We start from the raw sequence: 22,510 nt of genomic DNA, 5'->3' as shown, positions 1-22,510 counted from the left end.
AAGCCATAATCATCATCGGCTAAATAAATATCACACTCACTAGGTAATGGAAAGAAAGTTAAAACCAAATCTACCATACCGTTAACATTGAACGAAATCAAAATTCATTTTATGATTTCATTCATTTCCGCAATTAAACTAAATTACCCATAGTAAATTTAAAAGCCTTTTAAATATTTCTTTCAATTGTTTCTCTTTTAAATTGCTTTCAAGTGTAACCAAAGATTGAATAAATTAGTGACTCACACTTCCAGAGCATTATTCACATTCCATCAACCAAATGAGAGAAATTTATATATCACGACTCTAACGGTCAACGAAATTAAACCTGATTAATCTTTAGTTGGAAAATTGGATCTAAGAGAAGAAAATGGTGATAAATTGGAAATAATATCGTTTGATGTGGTAAGTAAATTATGGTTATAGATTTTGTGAGGGATGAAGGAATTTTAATAAAGAATCGTGTTTAATGGTAATTAAATAAACAAGAGTTTAGTTTGGGCCTATCACCGATATGTTTGTTCGAAATAAATGACCTCGAAAGGTCTATGGATTTTAGATAATTAATTCCCAAACTTCAAATTTCGTAACTAATTTAATTAAAATCTAAATTCAAATAAATTAATACAATTCCCAAAAAATAATATAAAATCTTAACAAGATAAGTACGTTGATTATAACAGTAAAATCCAAGAATGAGATTTCACAACCTTACTCATTGTTATAAAGTAGACATGATTAAGAACTTAAAGATGACCACCAGCATATCAACTCCTCCTCCGTCGTCACATAGAAATACAAGAGAGAAAAATGGGACGAGCAAAGATGTACGAGAGGTGATGGGAAGGAAGTGAAACAAATGTACATGAAAAAGAAAACTAAAACTGAAAACAAAAATTAATTTTTAGTAGATTTTATCTTATACTTTTATTTCCTACTTTCTCCTTCATTTACCTTCCTTTCTTCGTTCGCCCTTCACCCTTCTTCATTTCTCATTCTTCCATATACATTTTCTCTATCTGGATAAAAATATAAAAAATTTCAAAATTCAAAATAAAAAAAAAATAAAAAAATTCAAGCATAGCCTTTTTTTTTTTTAACAAACATTATTTCTACACTAAAAAGTGAGGTTGGCTGAATCTCACAATAAACTAGTAATAATATGATTTAACTTCGCCTTTAGAAAATATCGAATCTAAAATCTCTTAATAAAAAAAATACTACTCGATTGCTAGAACAGGCAACGCGCAAACAAAAGGACCCGGCGCGGATAATGTTTGTGTCGGTCCCACCCCAGCGTATTTAGCCAATTGCTTTGACTGTTAACAAAGAAATCGCGATCCCTCTTTCCAATTCGGGTGGAAAGGCAGCCAATTTGACAAAACAGAATAATAAAGTCAAGTCTCCACCGTCAATCATCCAATCACAGATTCTTCCTCTTCCCACTTCACTCCTCTCTCTCTCTAGTTTCTCTCTCTACAGGCAAGAGCTGCGACTACTCCGGTGGGGTCGGAGAAATGTCGAACTTCAACTCGCCGATCAGGCTGTCGTCGTCCGTCGTCAGACACCTCAAGCAGTACAGAGTGAGGAGAATGGGCAGCAATCCGCTGCTCCCGCACTCCAGATCCTTCACCACAACCGAGGGCCACCGCCCAATCATTGTCCACAAGCGCAGCCTCGACATTCTACACGACCCCTGGTTCAATAAAGTAACACCCAAATCCAAATCCCTCGTTTTTTTTAATTAATTACAGTTTATATGATCTGATCAATTAGTGGTTGGGATTTGGTTATGTGCGGCACCGGCACATTTGGTAAATTGGATTGTTATTATGTGTGTTGGGTTAAAACTTAAAATGTAAGAGATTAATTATCGAAATTGTTGTTGGTTAAGCAAACAATTGAACTAAAATCATGTTCATTACTGCATAATCCGAAATTCAAGTGTAGTATAAGCAATGTGCCTAATTATTTGAATGAGTCTTTTTGATATAGCGGTACACTCTTTCTGTTTAATCTAAATTTGAGATACGAACGTTATTGGAATTTGAATGAGTGTTGAATATTGGTGGTGCTGAACCATGGCATTGTGTGATACTATATATTGCATATGAATACTGATGGTGTTTATCATCTTCGTGTTTTCGATGTTTGGTTAATTTGATTTTAAAGTTGCAAATAATTGATCTTTGCTTTTGCTTTTTTGCCCTTAAATGATTGTCAAATTAGGGGACGTCATTTTCCTTTACAGAACGAGATCGTCTTGATCTTCGGGGACTTCTCCCTCCAAACGTTATGTCTACCGAGCAGCAAATTGAACGCTTTAGTAAGTCTGTTCTTACTTCCCTTTTGTAGAGACAAAGTTAATACTGTTCCCATTTAAGGTTAAGAAATAAATCTTAAACGTAAATAGTTATATAGACACACATATAACTTATGTAAAAACTGTCAATGAGGGCCTTCAGTTACTTTGGATAAATGACTAATTCAAATAATTTTTAGAAGATGGAGGAACTGCATATCTAAACCTCAACGAATGATGAAAATTACTGAATGTAATAGAGTTATAGTGTATAGTTAAAGAAGAAAATGTGTAGCAAGTTACATAACATTTTAGTTCCCTTTCGACTATCTCTACTAATACGTTATTTTATAGTTTCATTTCTTAATTTCATTGGTGTATAAACCTTGATATGTTGAGAGTTTAATTGTTTTTGTTGTTAAAGTCAAAGGTATGTCCTGAGTCCTGACTGACTGATACTCTTTTTAAAGGGCCATTTTTAACTAACTGGTTTCTCAAATATGCTGGGAGTAGATAGCCAGCATATAAATAAATAGGGGAATATGTTAGGGGCAAGGAATGGTTTTCAAAATTTCCTGCATCTTTGTATGTGATATAGATTGGACAATTGTGTCCTCAGGCCTCTTTTTAGTGGCTTAGGTTGGGGACTAAGGGGAAGATCGTATTAGTTTGTTACGGTCTCCGAATCAGGTCTCTTTCTCCTCCCTTGCTTCTTCTACGTTTAAGTTTTTGAAGTTAGTCCCCAAGTGTGTTAGATTTCTTAATAGTTTACTAGAGCAGCAAGAGTTTTGCATATTCGTGGATTTTCATAGTGTTTAAGCATCGTGCTTTCTCTCTTAGTTTTAGATGTTCAAACCCATTTTATTTCCAGATAAACTAACTGAAATGTTTTTATTAATACCTATTGGAATTTGTTAATTGACAGTGGTTGACCTGAAAAGACTTGAACATCAAGCAAGAGATGGACCGTCTGATCCAAATGCTCTGGCAAAGTGGCGGATACTTAACCGGTTGCATGACAGAAATGAGACAATGTATTATAAAGTGAGTTAACTTCAGCATTCATCTACTTAATGTGGATGTGAATAATACTTTAAAATTGACGTGTACCATTTATCTTCATTAGGCGATATTTAAAAAATAACATGTTTCAAAATTTTAATGCGTAAGTTGAAATGTTACATTTTTTTTATGGATCATGTTTTATTTAAAATTGTAACTGTGAACAGGTTTTGATTGCCAACATTGAGGAGTATGCACCTATAGTCTACACTCCTACTGTGGGTCTTGTATGCCAGAATTACAGTGGTCTGTTTAGAAGGCCGAGGGGAATGTACTTCAGTGCAGAAGATCGTGGAGAAATGATGTCCATGGTTTATAATTGGCCTGCTGATCAGGTCTTTATACTTATTAAGGGCGCCCTCATTGTATGCCATATTTTATATGAGCTATCATCACTTTGTAGATTGGTCTTTGTTTTCTCAGGCTTTCAAATGCTTGGTCTTCATTTTCTTTTTTCTTTTAATATAATATTCTCTGCTTCGTCCTACAGAAAAATTATATACATAAATCTTGATTGCTAATTAGTCGCATTGAATCATTGGTAATGACTTGAAGAGTTATTAAGTCGCCCAAAATTTAGTCCTGGCTATTGGTATTTCATAATGTTAATTTCCCGAGTCTTATTTTACTTAGTTCCAACTTTCGGATGTCTTTGTTTCATTATTGTCTGTCAATATGCTAGTTCTTGATGCTTGTTTTTCTATCTTCCTTGCATTTTACATGGCCATATGATGTAAGACACCAGCAGGTTTGTAACGTTTGCTAGCTACTTGTTTGGAAGTTATGTTTTTTTTTTTAATTTTTAAATGAGTGATACAAGAAGAAAAACAAGCCATTTTCAAAGAGAAGGTAATCACCCAATGTGTGTGGGATAGAGAGGGGGAAGCTAGCCAAATGTGGGATTCCATGGCTAGTTGTATCCGAAAAGTAGCAAAAGAGGTATTAGGAGAGTCCAAGGGCTTTGCCCCACACCAAAAGGAATCTTGGTGGTGGAATGAGGAGGTACAAACAAAGGTGAAGGCTAAGAAGGAATGTTGTAAAGCCTTATACAAGGAGAGGACCGATGAAAATGGTGAAAGGTATAGAAAAGCGAAGCAAGAGGCGAAGAAAGCTGTCAGAGAAGCTAAGTTAGCGGCTTACGACGATATGTATAAACGACTAGATACCAAAGAAGGAGAGTTGGATATCTATAAACTAGCTAGAGCAAGGGAAAAGAAGACAAGGGACCTAAACCAAGTGAGGTGTATCAAGGATGAGGATGGAAAGGTTCTTGCTACAGAGAACGCGGTTAAAGACAGATGGAGAGGTTATTTTCATAATCTTTTCAATGAAGGACATGAAAGGAGTGCTTCTTTAGGGGAGTTGAGTAACTCAGAAGAGTGTAGAAACTACTCCTTTTATCGTCGAATCCGGAAGGAAGAAGTGGTTGTAGCTTTGAAGAAGATGAAGCATAGAAAAGCAATAGGCCCAGACGATATACCAATCGAAGTGTGGAAAGTTTTGGGAGAGACAGGTATAACATGGCTCACTGACCTTTTCAATAGGATTTTGAAAACGAAGAAGATGCCAAATGAGTGGCGAACGAGCACTTTGGTGCCTATCTACAAGAATAAGGGCGACGTACAAAATTGCATGAACTATAGGGGTATTAAGCTAATGAGTCATACAATGAAGCTCTGGGAGAGAGTCATTGAGCATAGATTGAGGCAAGAGACACGGGTTTCGGACAACCAATTCGGGTTCATGCCAGGGCGCTCAACCATGGAGGCAATCTATCTCTTACGAAGATTGATGGAAAGATATAGAGATGGGAAAAAGGATTTACACATGGTCTTTATAGATTTGGAAAAAGCGTATGATAGGGTCCCAAGAGACATTCTTTGGAGGATTTTAGAGAAGAAAGGAGTACGAGTAGCATATATCCAAGCTATAAAGGATATGTATGAAGGAGCAAAGACTGCCGTAAGAACTCATGAAGGACAAACCGAAAGCTTTCCCATAACTGTAGGATTACATCAAGGCTCATCCTTAAGTCCTTACCTTTTTGCGTTGGTAATGGATGAGTTAACAGGACATATTCAAGATGATATTCCTTGGTGTATGCTTTTCGCAGACGATATAGTGTTGATAGATGAAACTCAGGAAGGGGTAAATGCAAAGCTTAACCTTTGGAGAGAAGTGTTGGAATCTAAAGGTCTTCGTCTAAGCCGATCAAAGACAGAATATATGGAGTGCAAGTTCAGTGCAAATGGAGGCCAAAACGAGTTAGGGGTGAGGATCGGAGATCAAGAAATACCAAAGAGCGACCGTTTTCGTTACCTAGGATCTATCTTGCAAAAGAACGGAGAATTAGATGGAGATCTCAACCATAGAATACAAGCTGGATGGATGAAGTGGAAGAGTGCATCCGGCGTGTTGTGTGACCGCCGTATGCCACTGAAGCTCAAGGGAAAATTTTATAGGACGGCAATAAGGCCGGCGATGCTGTATGGCACAGAATGTTGGGCGGTGAAACATCAACACGTACACAAAATGGGTGTAGCGGAGATGAGGATGCTTCGTTGGATGTGTGGGCACACGAGAAAGGATAAGATTAGGAATGAGGATATCCGGGGTAAAGTAGGAGTAGCCGAAATTGAAGGAAAGATGAGAGAAAATCGGTTACGGTGGTTTGGACATGTGCAAAGAAGGCCTACTGACGCTCCGATTAGAAGATGCGACTATGGGACAGAGGTTCAGGGCCGAAGGGGTAGAGGAAGACCTAGGAAAACTTTGGAAGAGACTCTAAGAAAAGACATAGAGTACTTGGATCTAACGAAGGACATGACACAGGATCGAGCACAATGGCGTTCTAAGATTCATATAGCCGATCCCACTCAGTGACTTGGATTTACCAAGTCTCCAACCAAGAAGTTTTCCTCACTCGGGAAATTAAGGGAACACTACCCCAACCTACATGCTCCACTCAGAAAGCTTCAACATACAAGCTTCAACAAAAGAAAATTCAAAGAACTTAGCGAAGAAGGCTTTGGTGTATTTAACACAATACGTTGAAATGAAGGAAAGCTTATTTATTGATATCCCCGATAAGCTACAAATATGTACATATACATGAGTCAAAATAAACACACAAGAGGGAGCCTTCACAAAGGTTGCTTAGGAGAAGTCTCAGCAGTCGGTAGAGCCCCAGAAAGAGAAGGCACCGGAGGGGGATCATTTGGAGCCTCAGTACTGGACAGAACCCTAGAAGGAGGAGGCATCAGAGGTTGATCATTTGGAGCTTCATTACGCGGTACAGCCCCAGAAGACGAAGGCAATAAATGCCTTTGGAACAAACCCACAAATCTCTGATGATCAAGTAAAACCTGACCATCAGTTTCCTTCATCTGGTCAAGCTTCCTCTTCATGTTTGTAGCATAGTCATGTGCGAGCCGGTGCAACTGTTTATTCTCATGCTTGAGCCCTCTAATCTCCTGTTTGAGACTCATCACTTCAGCCGCCAATGATTCAACTTGTCGGGTTCGAGCAAATAGGCGTTGGGCCATATTAGACACAGAACCTGCACACTGAACACTGAGAGCCAGCGAATCCTTAACAGCTAACTCATCAGACCGTTTGGAAAGTAGTCTGTTATCTTTGGGAGTGAGAAGGTTCCTGGCCACCACCGCAGCGGTCATATCATTCTTCATCACGGAATCCCCAACGGTAAGAGGACCAGTTGGGGAGACGAAGGATGGGCGCCATATGTTGTCTGGAGAAGGCGGGGCTGCCTCTTCAACAAGGTTCAAGTCAAAACGACGGTCGGAGGGGCCAGACATTTTCAAAGGTGTTGAAGAGAGAAGAGGTCGGACAAATCAAGATCTTAGAAGTGCAAGAATGAAGCTTCTACTGGTGGAGATTCAAGTGTGCTTTGGAACTTAATGCCAGCCTCTATAAAAATCTGCACTCGACGGAGCTTCAGAAATCAAAGAGGCGCCTGCTCAGAAATCGAAGAGGCGTTTGCTTTCTCAAAAGTTGGGCTGCTTAGAGATCACGAGGGTTGATCTCAGAAATCGAAGAGCCGTTTGCTTTCTCAAAAGTTGGGCTACTCAAAGACCACGAAGGCCGATCTCAGAAATCGAAGAGGCGCTCGCTTTCTCAACAGCTGGGCTCCCTAGAGACCACGAGGGCCGATCTCAGAAATCGAAGAGGCACCTACTTTTCCAGCCTTGTCAGCACCTGTCACACGCACACTCAGCTTTGCGGAAATTATGGGCATTCTGTCAAAGACTTCTGGGGAAGTAGAAAACACATGAATCTTACTGTTCAATCACCCACTTCCCACACGCAACAATAGCTCATGGGTACCACAGATAACTTTGCCAAAGTTCTCTGCCAAAGTTGAGCACATGAAGCTTGCAGCTCCCACTACATCGCTCTGACCAAGAAGGGTAAAAGAATAGCAAAGAAACAACACTAACAAAGTTTAGACCCATAAATTTTGAAGGTCTAGCTACCATATTATTACCCACAAGGGTAAAGGAACAGTACCACTGCTGGATAATTGGAAAGTCCATGTATGTCAACCTCTGTGCTTCGTGGCAAGGTAGACTAGCAAACATGCCCAACCTTTACTCACATTCGAGAAAACACTCCCAATAAGATTGCTTGCTCCAAAATCGAAGAGGCACCGTCCTCCGAATCTAAAGAGCCAGACTCCCAACATGACTACTTTCTTAAAAATCGAAGAGAGGGTAAAGGAACAGTACCATTGCTGGATAATTGGAAAGTCCCTGTGTGTCAACCTCTGTGCTTCGTGGCAAGGTAGACTAGCAAACATGCCCAACCTTTACTCACATTCGAGAAAACACTCCCAACAAGATTGCTTGCTCCAAAATCGAAGAGGCACCGCCCTCCGAATCTCGAGAGCCACTCTCCCAACATGATTACTTTCTCAAAAATCGAAGAGACACTGCTCCCCGAATCTCGAGAGCCAGACCCCCAGCATGATTGCTTTCTCAAAAATCGGTGAGGCACCGTTCTCCGAATCAATCGAAGAGGCGCTCGCTTTCTCAAAAGCTGGGCTGCTCAGAGACCACGAGGGCCGATCTCAGAAATCGAAGAGGCATCTACTTTTCTAGCCTTGTCAGCACCTGTCACACGCACACTCAGCTTTGCAGAAATTATGGGCATTCTGTCGAAGACTTCTGGTGAAGTAGAAAGCACATGAATCTTACTGTTCAATCACCCACTTCCCACACGCAACAATAACTCATGGGTACCACAGATCACTTTGCCAAAGTTCTCTGCCAAAGTTGAGCACGTGAAGCTTGCAGCTCCCACTACATCGCTCTGACCAAGAAAGGTAAAAGAATAGCAAAGAAACAGCACTAACAAAGTTTAGACACATAAATTTTGAAGGTCTAGCTACCATATTATTACCCACAAGGGTAAAGGAACAGTACCACTGCTGGATAATTGGAAAGTCCCTGTGTGTCAACCTCTGTGCTTCGTGGCAAGGTAGACTAGCAAACATGCCCAACCTTTACTCACATTCGAGAAAACAGTCCCAACAAGATTGCTTGCTCCAAAATCGAAGAGGCACCGTCCTCCGAATCTCGAGAGCCAGACTCCCAACATGACTACTTTCTCAAAATCGAAGAGAGGGTAAAGGAACAGTACCATTGCTGGATAATTGGAAAGTCCCTGTGTGTCAACCTTTGTGCTTCGTGGCAAGGTAGACTAGTAAACATGTCCAACCTTTACTCACATTCGAGACAACACTCCCAACAAGATTGCTTGCTCCAAAATCGAAGAGGCACCGCCTTCCGAATCTCGAGAGCCAGACTCCCAACATGATTACTTCCTCAAAAATCGAAGAGACACTGCTCTCCGAATCTCGAGAGTCAGACCCCCAGCATGATTGCTTTCTCAAAAATCGAAGAGGCATCGTTCTCCGAATCTCGAGAGCCAGATACCACAGACCACTTTTTCAAAGTGCTCTGACAGAGTTAAAACATGTGAAACTGGCAGCTCCCACTACCGTGCTATGACCAAGCAGGGTAAAGGAATAGCATTACTACTTGTTGTTAGGGAGACTCCTATATATGTCGACCTCCATCCCCAACGGACAGGCAGACCTGCAAAAATGCTCAACCCTTCATCATATCTGAGAGGGCACTCCCAACAAAGCCTTTCGAAATATTCAGCTTTCTTTCCCCCCGATAATACCTCTGCAAACAAGCTATACTAGAGCAAGAATATCTCATATCATCAGGGTTAAAAGCAAGAGTATCCCATATCATGCTTTTTCCCTGTTTTTTCTTTTGGCCTTGTTTTTACCTGCAAGACAAGGAGAAAGAGAGCAATCAGTCAGCACTTGGAATCAAGCTTCCAGCCAGGAACTGACTGCCTGGAACCCCTTACCTGATTACTTACCTGGCATTGCTCTCGAGTACTCATCTTCATCATCTTATGTTTCCAGGGAAGATTCCGCATCTGCTTGAGGAACAGATAGGGCAAGTGCGAAGGATACAAGGAAGCATGTGGAGACAAGCGTAACAGCACACGTGCCGATACATCCATTACTCTGTCAAAAGCAAAAGTATCTCATATCAGCAGGGTGGAACGTACTCTAGATTTGATGGACTTGTTTTGACCCTCAAATTCTTCAGTCGGCCTTATACTCTGGAGGAAACCAGAAAACCCTCCAGCTCAGTTCAAGAATAAGCCTGTGGAAAGTTACTTCTTCAAAAGCAAAAGTATCTCATATCATCTCTTCTCATTTTTCTTCTCTTTATCCTTCATGCTGCTGCAAGATGGGGAGAAGGTGAACAATCAGTCGGAGCTCTGATTGCTTACCTTGTCTGTCACCTCTTTCAGCAGACCCCCTAGCTCGGCGACTTGGGGGACTCCTACTACATGATTTGTATCGCGCTTGACCAAGCCTGAAACTACAAGTAAGCTTCAAGTGAAATTGATACATTACCTTGTGCATCTCCACCAGTTAAAGATACCACCCCTGGATGGAGGAAGAGTACTTCCAGAGAAGATGCCACATCTACCTATGAGACAGATAAGGCAAGTCAAGACGACACCACACTCCGATACTTAGAAGTTTCGTGATTACGAGATCATTCTCCCACAATATTTCCTAATGTCATTTGTACTAAATCATTCACTCGTACTCACTAAAGGAGAGCTTGAACCTATGTACTTGTGTAAACCCTTCACAATTAATGAGAACTCTTCTATTCCGTGGACGTAGCCAATCTGGGTGAACCACGTACATATTGTGTTTGCTTTCCTATCTCTATCCATTTATATATTTATCCACACTAATGACCGGAGCAATCTAGCGAAGATCACAAAAAGCGACCGTTTTCGTTACCTAGGATCTATCTTGCAAGAGAACGGAGAATTAGATGGAGATCTCAACCATAGAATACGAGCTGGATGGAAAGAGTGCATCCGGCGTGTTGTGTGACCGTCGTAGGCCACTGAAGCTCAAGGAAAAATTTTATAGGACGGCAATAAGGCCAGCGATGTTGTATGGCAGAGAATGTTGGGAGGTGAAGCATCAACACGTACACAAAATGGGTGTAGCGGAGATGAGGATGCTTCGTGGGATGTGTGGGCACACGAGAAAGGATAAGATTGGGAATGAGGATATCCGAGGTAAAGTAGGAGTAGCCGAAATTGTAGGAAAGATGAGAGAAAATTGGCTCTGGTGATTTGGACATGTGCAAAGTAGGCCGACTGACGCTCCGGTTCGAAGATGTGACTACGGGACAGAGGTTCAGGGCCGAAGGGGTAGAGGAAGACCTAGGAAAACTTTGGAAGAGACTCTAAGAAAAGACTTAGAGTACTTGGATCTAACGGAGGGCATGACACAAAACCGAGCGCAATGGCGTTCTAGGATTCATATAGCCGACCCCACTTAGTGGGAAAAGGCTTTGTTGTTGTTGTTGTTGTAAATGAGTGATACAAGCCAGGACTAGTAAATGCGCAAAATGGTAGAAGTATAGATATGGGACTTCAGAGTGAGAGACGTGGGTTCATAGTTAACCAGTTTAACCAAATAGATTATATTTATTGAGGTTCATATGCGTCTAAAACTAGGAGGAGAAAAGGTTTTAAGTATTAATAGAAGGTCAATTGTTAAAGATAGTAAACCAGAAACAGAGGCTAAATTTATTACCCTTCTTCTCATTTTAACATTTTCCTTGGGGTATGATTTTTGAATGTGACCATCAGTCTTGGTATTTCAGAAATAACACAGCCTAATTCTTTACCGAAATAAGAAATGGTTCAACATAATTCATGTGATCAATCGTGGAAATCATTTGTAGGTTGATATGATCGTTGTTACCGATGGGAGCAGAATATTGGGTCTTGGAGACCTTGGAGTCCAGGGAATTGGAATTGCGATTGGGAAGCTGGATTTATATGTTGCTGCTGCTGGAATAAACCCTCAAAGAGTAATGTCTTGCTCATTTGTTTTCTTTTGGTTACGGTTCATCACCAAATTAGATAACTGTGATATGTTTGTCGCAACATATACATCCATAAAATGCAGCAAAAGTGTTTACTCCTAGTATGATTGGAAGTGATGATTGTCAAATTTATGTCGGTGACCCCATTTAAATTACATTGATCCTTATATGTTAAATTCTTTTGATAAATGATATTTGAGTTTATGTATCATTCTTTTTTATGGTATCCCTCCTGGCTTAATGGGCCCAGGATGACAATTTTCCATCTATTTCTATTTCCTTTTAGCTATAAACTTGTTTCTTGTATTGTATATATAAAATACACCAACTGCTAGAGGGTTCTTAATGTAATACTGGGGAATTAGTGATACTTTCATCTTCCAAGATTGTGAACTGCTAGATCTTGTTGGGTGTTTTCCATTGATGTTGACCTGGTGAACCTTCATCTTGATTTGTACTGTGCATCATTTTGCACATACTCTCCTTGCGGTCACATGTGGAAAGTTATTTTGATGTAATACTGGGAGTGATACTTTCGTCTTCCAAGATTGTGAACCACTAGATCTTGTTGGGTGTTTTCCATAGGTGTCGACCTGGTGAACCTTCTTCTTGATTTGTACTATGCATCATTTCGTACATACTCTCCTCATGGTCACTTGCGGGAAGTTGTTTTGAAATATTTCCTTCTTATTGTTCTTCATCCCTTGTCCTGTAGGTACTTCCTGTGATGATTGATGTGGGAACTAACAATGAAAAGCTGCTCAAAGACCCGTTGTGTAAGTATTTCATCATCCAATCTTGGTCAATCTAGTATGGTATAAGAAGCCGCTGTTATGATTCTTTACATTGTAAATATGGTGCTGGTACAATAAATAATATTTATGTGAATTGAATTGGCGCTCTGAAGAATTGGGTAACAATCATTTCAGAAAACAATTATTCTGTTTTGAAGTCAATCAAAATATGGTTCTGGTACACGATTTTGTGATTATACTTTTGGTGTTCCATTGTCCTTTAAGACATGCAATTTAAGATGTTCATATATATTAATGAGTGAGCACATGGCAAATGTGTTCTAAATACAGGATTTGTAAAAGCGGTGGAGTACAAGAAGTTTGGTGATTCTTAACACTGTAAAACAAGAGGCAGTTTCGTTGCGAGAAAAAGAGAACATATAAACATAAGGGCAGCATGCAAATTTTTTTTTTGTATAACGTTGAATTAGATGCCCAAAACTCCTATTCTGTTTTTCTGGTTGAATATATTTTTTTTTACCATTACCGTGTCCTAGATGTAGAAGTAGAAAAGGAAAAACAAAAGTACAAAGGTAAGTGACACTAGTTTCATTTTGTCTAGTAAAAAATCCAGTCGATATTTTTACAGTAATTGGGACAGGTCGTAGCCAAATGATAAAACATTATATTCAACAACTATAACAAGTACTTCTAATATTTTATGGTTCAATTTTTCTTTTTTATGTCTAGCTTTCACTTTTCAGATCATTAATATTCACTGTGGCATCAGTAGCATTTGTATTGCTAGTTCTTTCTTTATGTACAAGTATTCTTTGACAGTTGATTTTATATCCATAGCAATCAACAACCATCCATTCTTTATTCTTAGATTTGGGATTGGAAAGACATCGTCTTGATGGTGATGAGTATCTTGCTGTTGTTGATGAATTCATGGAAGCTGTGTTTAGTCGTTGGCCAAATGTGATTGTGCAGGTAATTTGAAGTGTCATTCCTGTTTACATAGTTACACGAAGCTGGAATGCTAATATGCACCACTTTTCTCAAAAAAAAACACTTACACAACTTTTCTGTACAGTTTGAAGACTTCCAAAGCAAGTGGGCCTTTAAGTTGTTACAGCGTTACAGAAGTACCTATAGAATGTTTAATGATGATGTTCAGGTATTTGACTTCTTCATTTCATGAGGTAGCATCTGATCATTTTTAGTTGATGGCTGTGTCATCGTTTTATATCAATCAGGGTAAATTTAAACTCCTTGCTCACCTTTTGAGTAAAGGCCTCTATTTACACTTTCAAATTAAAGTATAGTTCGTAGGCCCAGTTTTATAGCTTTAATTAAAGGTCTCTATTTACACTTTCAAATTAAAGTATAGTTCGTAGGCCCAGTTTTATAGCTTTAATTAAAGGTCTCTTTCTAGTTCAAAAGTCCAATCCTATCTTCTTAGCCTGCAAAAGAAAAAGAACTATACTAACTTTTCCATAGGAAAAAAAAAATTAGAAATCTACTTTGAGGCACACTTTTCATCCTTACATTTTTCGCTAGCTCTGGGGTTGGCGACCGTGTCGTGTTTGCCGCTTTCGCGTCGTTTTCATGACACGATTGTGTCAAACCCATTAAAATGAACAGGTAATATGAGCCAACCTGTTAAAGAAAATATATTTTACTTCAATAAATAATCAAATGAAAAATGTCATACTAAATTACTAAACATGCAATATCTACATACCACATTGTTGCATAAAATTAAAGAAATTACCTTAATTTGGAAGGATTCGTGGTCAAATATGAATGTTAGCTGGGAATCTTGATTCGCAACCTTGCAGTTGGGTTATGGGAAAAGTAGTTGGCTGTGATTCATCACTAGTTGCGGTGGTGCATGGTAGTGGTGGCTTGGAAGGTGAGATGAGACAAGCCCGTGGTCGTGGTAAGGGCTTGGCCGGCGAGATGAGACAGAGAGATGGCAATGGGAGAGAGAGAGAGAGTGAGTGAGTGAGCATCAAGACCGAGAGAAGACAAACCGAGTAGAGTTGGTACTGGGAGTCTGCGAGAGAGAGAGGGTGAGAGTATAAGAATCCAGCAGTAAGGATTTAATCTCACTTATGTTAGATTGAATCCTATGGCTATTGTAGTAGGTTTTCTTTAGTAGTTAAAAAATTACCATAAAAACATTTTTCTTAATGGGTTGAAATGATTTACCCGCTGGTAACCCGTTTCGACCCGTTATCTTAACAAGTTCTTGACGGGTGACATGATAACAACCCAATTAGTTAACTCATTGACCTGAAATTGTTATTTTCGTGTCGTTTTGTGTTAGGTTAACGAGTCGTGCAAGAAATTGCTAGTTGTAGGTGAAAGTCAAAAGAACGGTGTCTTTACATGATATCCTTGGTTTACAACAAAAATTATACATCTTCACTGTACATCTTTATTCAGATGCTTGGGTAATATTGAACGTTTATTAGCCATTTAGTTACTTTCAGAATATAGGTACAGTGAAGATGTATCATTCGCAGTATGTCAACTACCCAGAAATTTATCATGGCTAGTTGGGCAAAATTACAGTTTCGGATATACTTGTATACCAGGCTGTCAATTTTGTCTTAGTGTAATAAACGGGAACTGAAAACATATCGCCCGTATATGTTGTTTTATACCCATTTACTACTGATTTGTATATGTTGCTGCAGTATATGTATATGTATATGTATGTATATGTATGTGTGTGTGTGTGTGTGTGTGTGGGTGTGTGTGTGTGTAGATGCATAAATGTATATGTGTGGGCTTATAAGAATGTATATATAATTGTTGTCCTTATTACCTTTACTCCAACACCAATTGAGGGATCCCTCAAATAAGGTTTTCTGGGGAACACCCTTTTAGGGCCCACTCTTCATTGTATTTCAATGATTAAACCCGTTTAATTTGGAAGTAGTCCCTCAAAGATCCTTGCAAAAAAAGCACTCAAATCTGAGTCATTTCAATGATTAAACCTTAGGTTATTACTTTAGTCTTTCTTGGAATACCGTGTTCGTCTACTTTCTTCACTACAATAGGATGTCTTTATAGTTTCTTATTTGCCTCCACTTTTCTAAGGATAATTTTTTAGGGGTGTGATATCCACACACCTCTTTTTACTTCTCCCACACCTTTTTGGTTTTCGGCCGTCAGATCGAATGAATTGAAAAAGATCAACGGATATAAATTAACAAGGGGTGTGTGAGAAGTAAAAAGGGGTGTGTGAATAGCACATCCCAATTTTTTAATGATGAATTTAAATTTTTTAAATATAGACGGTTCTTATGTTTGAAATGAAACTCAAAGTGGGGCCCACAAGGTGCCCCTCAAATAAGGTTATTTGATCCCTCAATAGAAGGGGACTCGTATTTACAATTTTTGCTATAATGATTGATGGGAAATTCATTGGACACTAGATAGCAGGAACTTGAGTAACAGTTCTTCAACCTTCCTGATTGTAGAACTTGAATCTAGATATTTGCCTGCCTTTCCATTTGCGAAGCAAGAAAAGGATGCATGTGAAGGAGGGTGTTGGTTTGATGTTCAGTGTTGCATGATTCACTAACTGCTTAAGCATTTGTATGACGTGGGCAATTATATATATTGACCTGTTTTAAATTTGTCTTAATTCTATATCTGGACCAGGCTTTTGAAACTGGGATATATGGATTGGACATATAACTTATCTTTTCATTCTGGTTTATTTTACCTAATTTCATGTCAATCTTCTTACAGGGAACAGCCGGAGTTGCAATAGCTGGACTTTTAGGAGCTGTAAGAGCACAAGGAAGGCCAATGATTGACTTCCCTAAACAAAAAATTGTTGTTGCTGGTGCTGGAAGGTTAGTACTTAAGGATACTCAATTCTTTAAAGCATATACTTCTGAGCAGTGAAAGACATGAATACAAGGAGTATGGATGTTTTGATAGAGTGGTAATGAAAACCGGATAGAGCATTAATTTATTTTATCTGGTAAGATGTTAGTGGTCCTTTGAGTATGGTTGTACCTCCAACAACTATAAACAATATTGTTTGCCTGTCAGTTTATTCTATTTCAACATGGGACTTAGAGAGAGGGCCTGTTTTCTTATTGCTCTACTTTCTGTTCTGTTGGACTTTACTTGGAGAGATATTCTCTTGCGGAGTGGAGTACAGTCTCTGATTTACATTGTCAAATAAACATGCAACACTGCCAACGGTTGTTTTGGGAGGCTTCTATTTGGCCTTGAATTTATGCATCTTTATACCGCAAAATAAGGCTAAAGAATTTACAGTGACAATGAATTATCAAGGCTTCTTTGCTTATTCTTTGCATTTTTACAGTGCAGGAATAGGGGTTCTTAATGCAGCACGGAAAACAATGGCAAGGATGTTAGGAAACAATGAAGATGCATTTCAGAGTGCAGGCAGGCAATTCTGGGTGGTTGATGCCAAGGTGAGTGAGCAGTCACACAATGCCTTAGAAGGCTAGAACCATAAAAAACTCTTTCGGCTTAAGAAAAAAAATAAAAAATAAAAAATAAAAACCAAGTTTTTGCTTTTATCACTAGGGAATATCCTTAATCACTTAGTTTTTGGTTTCAATAGAGTTCATTATAGAACTCCACTCAATAGCGAGCCTCGATGGAAATGCCCTGATTTTTCATTTCCACATATTCTTCCCCATCACGCCGTTGAAGCAGTTTCTTTCTATTAGCAGAACTGTTGAAATATCTGCTGAGCAAACCAAATTGGCTATTTTATATAATGAGGCATTAGTATAGTATGTGATACTACAATGTAAGGTACGATGACTCCTGTTTGTGGCTTCTTTGTTTCATCAGATAACCTTATGGTGGCTATAGAGTTCTTCCCTATATGTGTACTCGATATCCAGATCGATGATTTTGAAAGTGGATGCAATTAAAACATTGCCTGTTCTAGTTGCTTCACCATTAGCAAGACAAGATAATTAAGTTGAAAAAATTATGTTGGTTGTCATGTATGCAGGGTCTGATCACAGAGGAACGTGAAGATATTGATCCAGATGCCCGTCCATTTGCGAGGAAAGTCAAAGAAATTCATCGTCAGGGGTTAAGGGAAGGCGCAAGTCTTGTGGAAGTGGTTAGTCTATTTTTCACACTTCAGACAATATAAATTGGATCTTCTTAAGATTTTTCCATGTTTAGAGAATTAAAATATAGTACAGGAATCTGGATATGACCTATCGCTTTAAAAAAAATATTGTGTACACATCTTGCAAGAATTGCATTACTGAATTTGTAATTAAATTTATCTATTTTTTACAATTAATTGTACAACAATACTGGTTTACCTAAGAGTTATTTATGCACTGTGTTAGCGATTTAAGCTGAACCTAGCGATACATAAAAGAATAATTAGCATTATCATCCCTATAATAATACGGTTTTATTGAATGTTCTAAGTTCTATACTATACACATGTTATGGGAAGATAGTTATATTATTTGTTATATTGTCTAATACCTTATTCTGTAGGCACTGTCAGTTTTTCAATACTCATAACCACGTTTTCTTTGCTTATCAGGTTAAACAAGTTAAGCCTGATGTGCTTCTTGGACTTTCTGCAGTCGGGGGATTGTTCTCAAAAGAGGTATTTAGAATGCATTATGCACGTGAAAAGTTTTTCGTTAAAATCTTGGAGTATAAGCATTTTCTTTTTTCATGCTTCTGGGATCATTTTGTATCTTGAGTAGTAGTTTTACACTTCAGAAATGATACAACAACAACAACAACAACAAAGCCTTTTCCCACTAAGTGGGGTCGGCTATATGAATCCTAGAACGCCATTGCGCTCGGTTTTGTGTCATGTCCTCCGTTAGATCCAAGTACTCTAAGTCTTTTCTTAGAGTCTCTTCCAAAATTTTCCTAGGTCTTCCTCTACCCCTTCGGCCCTGAACCTCTGTCCCGTAGTCACATCTTCGAACCGGAGCGTCAGTCGGCCTTCTTTGCACATGTCCAAATCACCGGAGCCGATTTTCTCTCATCTTTCCTACAATTTCGGCTACTCCTACTTTACCTCGGATATCCTCATTCCCAATCTTATCCTTTCTCGTGTGCCCACACATCCCACGAAGCATCCTCATCTCCGCTACACCCATTTTGTGTACGTGTTGATGCTTCACCGCCCAACATTCTGTGCCATACAACATCGCTGGCCTTATTGCCGTCCTATAAAATTTTCCCTTGAGCTTCAGTGGCCTACGACGGTCACACAACACGCTGGATGCACTCTTACACTTCATCCATCCAGCTCGTATTCTATGGTTGAGATCTCCATCTAATTCTCCGTTCTCTTGCAAGATAGATCCTAGGTAGCGAAAACGGTCGCTTTTTGTGATCTTCGCTAGATTGCTCCGGTCATTAGTGTGGATAAGTATATAAATGGATAGAGATAGGAAAGCAAACACAAGATGTACGTGGTTCACCCAGATTGGCTACGTCCACGGAATAGAAGAGTTCTCATTAATTGTGAAGGGTTTACACAAGTACATAGGTTCAAGCTCTCCTTTAGTGAGTACAAGTGAATGATTTAGTACAAATGACATTAGGAAATATTGTGGGAGAATGATCTCGTAATCACGAAACTTCTAAGTATCGGAGTGTGGTGTCGTCTTGACTTGCCTTATCTGTCTCATAGGTAGATGTGGCATCTTCTCTGGAAATACTCTTCCTCCATCCAGGGGTGGTATCTTTAACTGGTGGAGATGCACAAGGTAATGTATCAATTTCACTTGAAGCTTACTTGTAGTTTCAGGCTTGGTCAAGCGCGATACAAACCATGTAGTAGGAGTCCCCCAAGTCGCCGAGCTAGGGGGTCTGCTGAAAGAGGTGACAGACAAGGTAAGCAATCAGAGCTCCGACTGATTGTTCACCTTCTCCCCATCTTGCAGCAGCATGAAGGATAAAGAGAAGAAAAATGAGAAGAGATGATATGAGATACTTTTGCTTTTGAAGAAGTAACTTTCCACAGGCTTATTCTTGAACTGAGCTTGAGGGTTTTCTGGTTTCCTCCAGAGTATAAGGCCGACTGAAGAATTTGAGAGTCAAAACAAGTCCATCAAATCTAGAGTACGTTCCACCCTGCTGATATGGGATACTTTTGCTTTTGACAGAGTAATGGATGTATCGGCACGTGTGCTGTTACGCTTGTCTCCACATGCTTCCTTGTATCCTTTGCACTTGCCCTATCTGTTCCTCAAGCATGTGCGGAATCTTCCCTGGAAACATAAGATGTTGAAGATGAGTACTCGAGAGCAATGCCAGGTAAGTAATCAGGTAAGGGGTTCCAGGCAGTCAGTTCCTGGCTGGAGGCTTGATTCCAAGTGCTGACTGATTGCTCTCTTTCTCCTTGTCTTGCAGGTAAAAACAAGGCCAAAGGGAAAGACAGGGAAAAAGCATGATATGGGATACTCTTGCTTTTAACCCTGATGATATGAGATATTCTTGCTCTAGTATAGCTTGTTTGCAGAGGTACTATCGGGGGGAAAGAAAGCTGAATATTTCGAAAGGCTTCGTTGGGAGTGCCCTCTCAGATATGATGAAGGGTTGGGCATTTTTGCAGGTCTGCCTGTCCGTTGGGGATGGGGGTCGACATATATAGGAGTCTCCCTAACAACAAGTAGTAATGCTATTCCTTTACCCTGCTTGGTCATAGCACGGTAGTGGGAGCTGCCAGTTTCACATGTTTTAACTCTGTCAGAGCACTTTTGAAAAAGTGGTCTGTGGTATCTGGCTCTCGAGATTCGGAGAACGATGCCTCTTCGATTTTTGAGAAAGCAATCATGCTGGGGGTCTGGCTCTCGAGATTCGGAGAGCAGTGTCTCTTCGATTTTGAGGAAGTAATCATGTTGGGAGTCTGGCTCTCGAGATTCGGAGGGCTGTGCCTCTTCGATTTTGGAGCAAGCAATCTTGTTGGGAGTGTTGTCTCGAATGTGAGTAAAGGTTGGACATGTTTGCTAGTCTACCTTGCCACGAAGCACAAAGGTTGACACACAGGGACTTTCCAATTATCCAGCAATGGTACTGTTCCTTTACCCTCTCTTCGATTTTGAGAAAGTAGTCATGTTGGGAGTCTGGCTCTCGAGATTCGGAGGACGGTGCCTCTTCGATTTTGGAGCAAGCAATCTTGTTGGGAGTGTTTTCTCGAATGTGAGTAAAGGTTGGGCATGTTTGCTAGTCTACCTTGCCACGAAGCACAGAGGTTGACACACAGGGACTTTTCAATTATCCAGCAGTGGTACTGTTCCTTTACCCTTGTGGGTAATAATATGGTAGCTAGACCTTCAAAATTTATGTGTCTAAACTTTGTTAGTGCTGTTTCTTTGCTATTCTTTTACCTTTCTTGGTCAGAGCGATGTAGTGGGAGCTGCAAGCTTCACGTGCTCAACTTTGGCAGAGAACTTTGGCAAAGTTATCTGTGGTACCCATGAGCTATTGTTGCGTGTGGGAAGTGGGTGATTGAACAGTAAGATTCATGTGTTTTCTACTTCACCAGAAGTCTTCGACAGAATGCCCATAATTTCTGCAAAGCTGAGTGTGCGTGTGACAGGTGCTGACAAGGCTAGAAAAGTAGGTGCCTCTTCGATTTCTGAGATCGGCCCTCGTGGTCTCTGAGCAGCCCAGCTTTTGAGAAAGCGAGCGCCTCTTCGATTGATTCGGAGAACGATGCCTCATCGATTTTTGAGAAAGCAATCATGCTGGGGGTCTGGCTCTCGAAGATTCGGGGAGTAGTGTCTCTTCGATTTTTGAGAAAGTAATCATGTTGGGAGTCTGGCTCTCGAGATTCGGAGGGCGGTGCCTCTTCGATTTTGGAGCAAGCAATCTTGTTGGGAGTGTTTTCTCGAATGTGAGTAAAGGTTGGGCATGTTTGCTAGTCTACCTTGCCACGAAGCACAGAGGTTGACACACAGGGACTTTCCAATTATCCAGCAATAGTACTGTTCCTTTACCCTCTCTTCGATTTTTAAGAAAGTAGTCATGTTGGGAGTCTGGCTCTCGAGATTCGGAGGACGGTGCCTCTTCGATTTTGGAGCAAGCAATCTTATTGGGAGTGTTTTCTCGAATGTGAGTAAAGGTTGGGCATGTTTGCTAGTCTACCTTGCCGCGAAGCACAGAGGTTGACACACAGGGACTTTCCAATTATCCAGCAGTGGTACTGTTCCTTTACCCTTTGGCAGAGAACTTTGGCAAAGTTATCTGTGGTACCCATGAGCTATTGTTGCGTGTGGGAAGTGGGTGATTGAACAGTAAGATTCATGTGTTTTCTACTTCCCCAGAAGTCTTCGACAGAATGCCCATAATTTCCGCAAAGCTGAGTGTGCGTGTGACAGGTGCTGACAAGGCTGGAAAAGTAGGTGCCTCTTCGATTTCTGAGATCGGCCCTCGTGGTCTCTGGGGAGCCCAGCTTTTGAGAAAGCGAGCGCCTCTTCGATTTCTGAGATCGGCCTTCGTGGTCTTTGAGCAGCCCAACTTTTGAGAAAGCAAACGCCTCTTCGATTTCTGAGATCAACCCTCGTGATCTCTAAGCAGCCCAGGTTTTGAGAAAGCAAACGCCTTTTCGGTTTCTGAGCAGGCGCCTCTTCGATTTCTGAAGCTCCGTCGAGTGCAGATTTTTATAAGGGCTGGCATTAAGTTCCAAAGGACACTTGAATCTCCACCAGTAGAAGCTTCATTCTTGCACTTCTAAGATCTTGATTTGTCCGACCTCTTCTCTCTTCAACACCTTTGAAAATGTCTGGCCCCTCCGACCGTCGTTTTGACTTGAACCTTGTTGAAGAGGCAGCCCCGCCTTCTCCAGACAACATATGGCGCCCATCCTTCGTCTCCCCTACTGGTCCTCTTACCGTTGGTGATTCCGTGATGAAGAATGATATGACCGC

General features: G+C 40.2%; 1 protein-coding gene across 1 annotated transcript in view; it reads left to right on the top strand.

Annotated features, from left to right (window-relative positions):
* Positions 1–1,329: 1,329 nt before the first annotated feature.
* Positions 1,330–22,510, top strand: part of LOC126613974 (NAD-dependent malic enzyme 62 kDa isoform, mitochondrial) — a 28,109-nt gene continuing 6,928 nt past the window's right edge. The window contains exons 1-12 of the mRNA XM_050281598.1: positions 1,330–1,709; positions 2,230–2,326; positions 3,228–3,346; positions 3,532–3,699; positions 11,695–11,823; positions 12,554–12,614; positions 13,462–13,565; positions 13,669–13,752; positions 16,344–16,450; positions 16,933–17,044; positions 17,599–17,712; positions 18,157–18,222. Coding sequence (XP_050137555.1) covers positions 1,518–1,709; positions 2,230–2,326; positions 3,228–3,346; positions 3,532–3,699; positions 11,695–11,823; positions 12,554–12,614; positions 13,462–13,565; positions 13,669–13,752; positions 16,344–16,450; positions 16,933–17,044; positions 17,599–17,712; positions 18,157–18,222 — 1,353 coding nt within the window. The 5' untranslated portion in view covers positions 1,330–1,517. The remainder of the gene's footprint in view (positions 1,710–2,229; positions 2,327–3,227; positions 3,347–3,531; positions 3,700–11,694; positions 11,824–12,553; positions 12,615–13,461; positions 13,566–13,668; positions 13,753–16,343; positions 16,451–16,932; positions 17,045–17,598; positions 17,713–18,156; positions 18,223–22,510) is intronic.

The sequence above is a fragment of the Malus sylvestris genome, chromosome 2 (assembly GCF_916048215.2).
Source record: "Malus sylvestris chromosome 2, drMalSylv7.2, whole genome shotgun sequence".
NCBI lineage: Eukaryota > Viridiplantae > Streptophyta > Magnoliopsida > Rosales > Rosaceae > Malus > Malus sylvestris.
The sequence above is the reverse complement of the archived record's forward strand: the minus strand, read 5'-3'. Positions and strand labels throughout refer to the sequence as shown.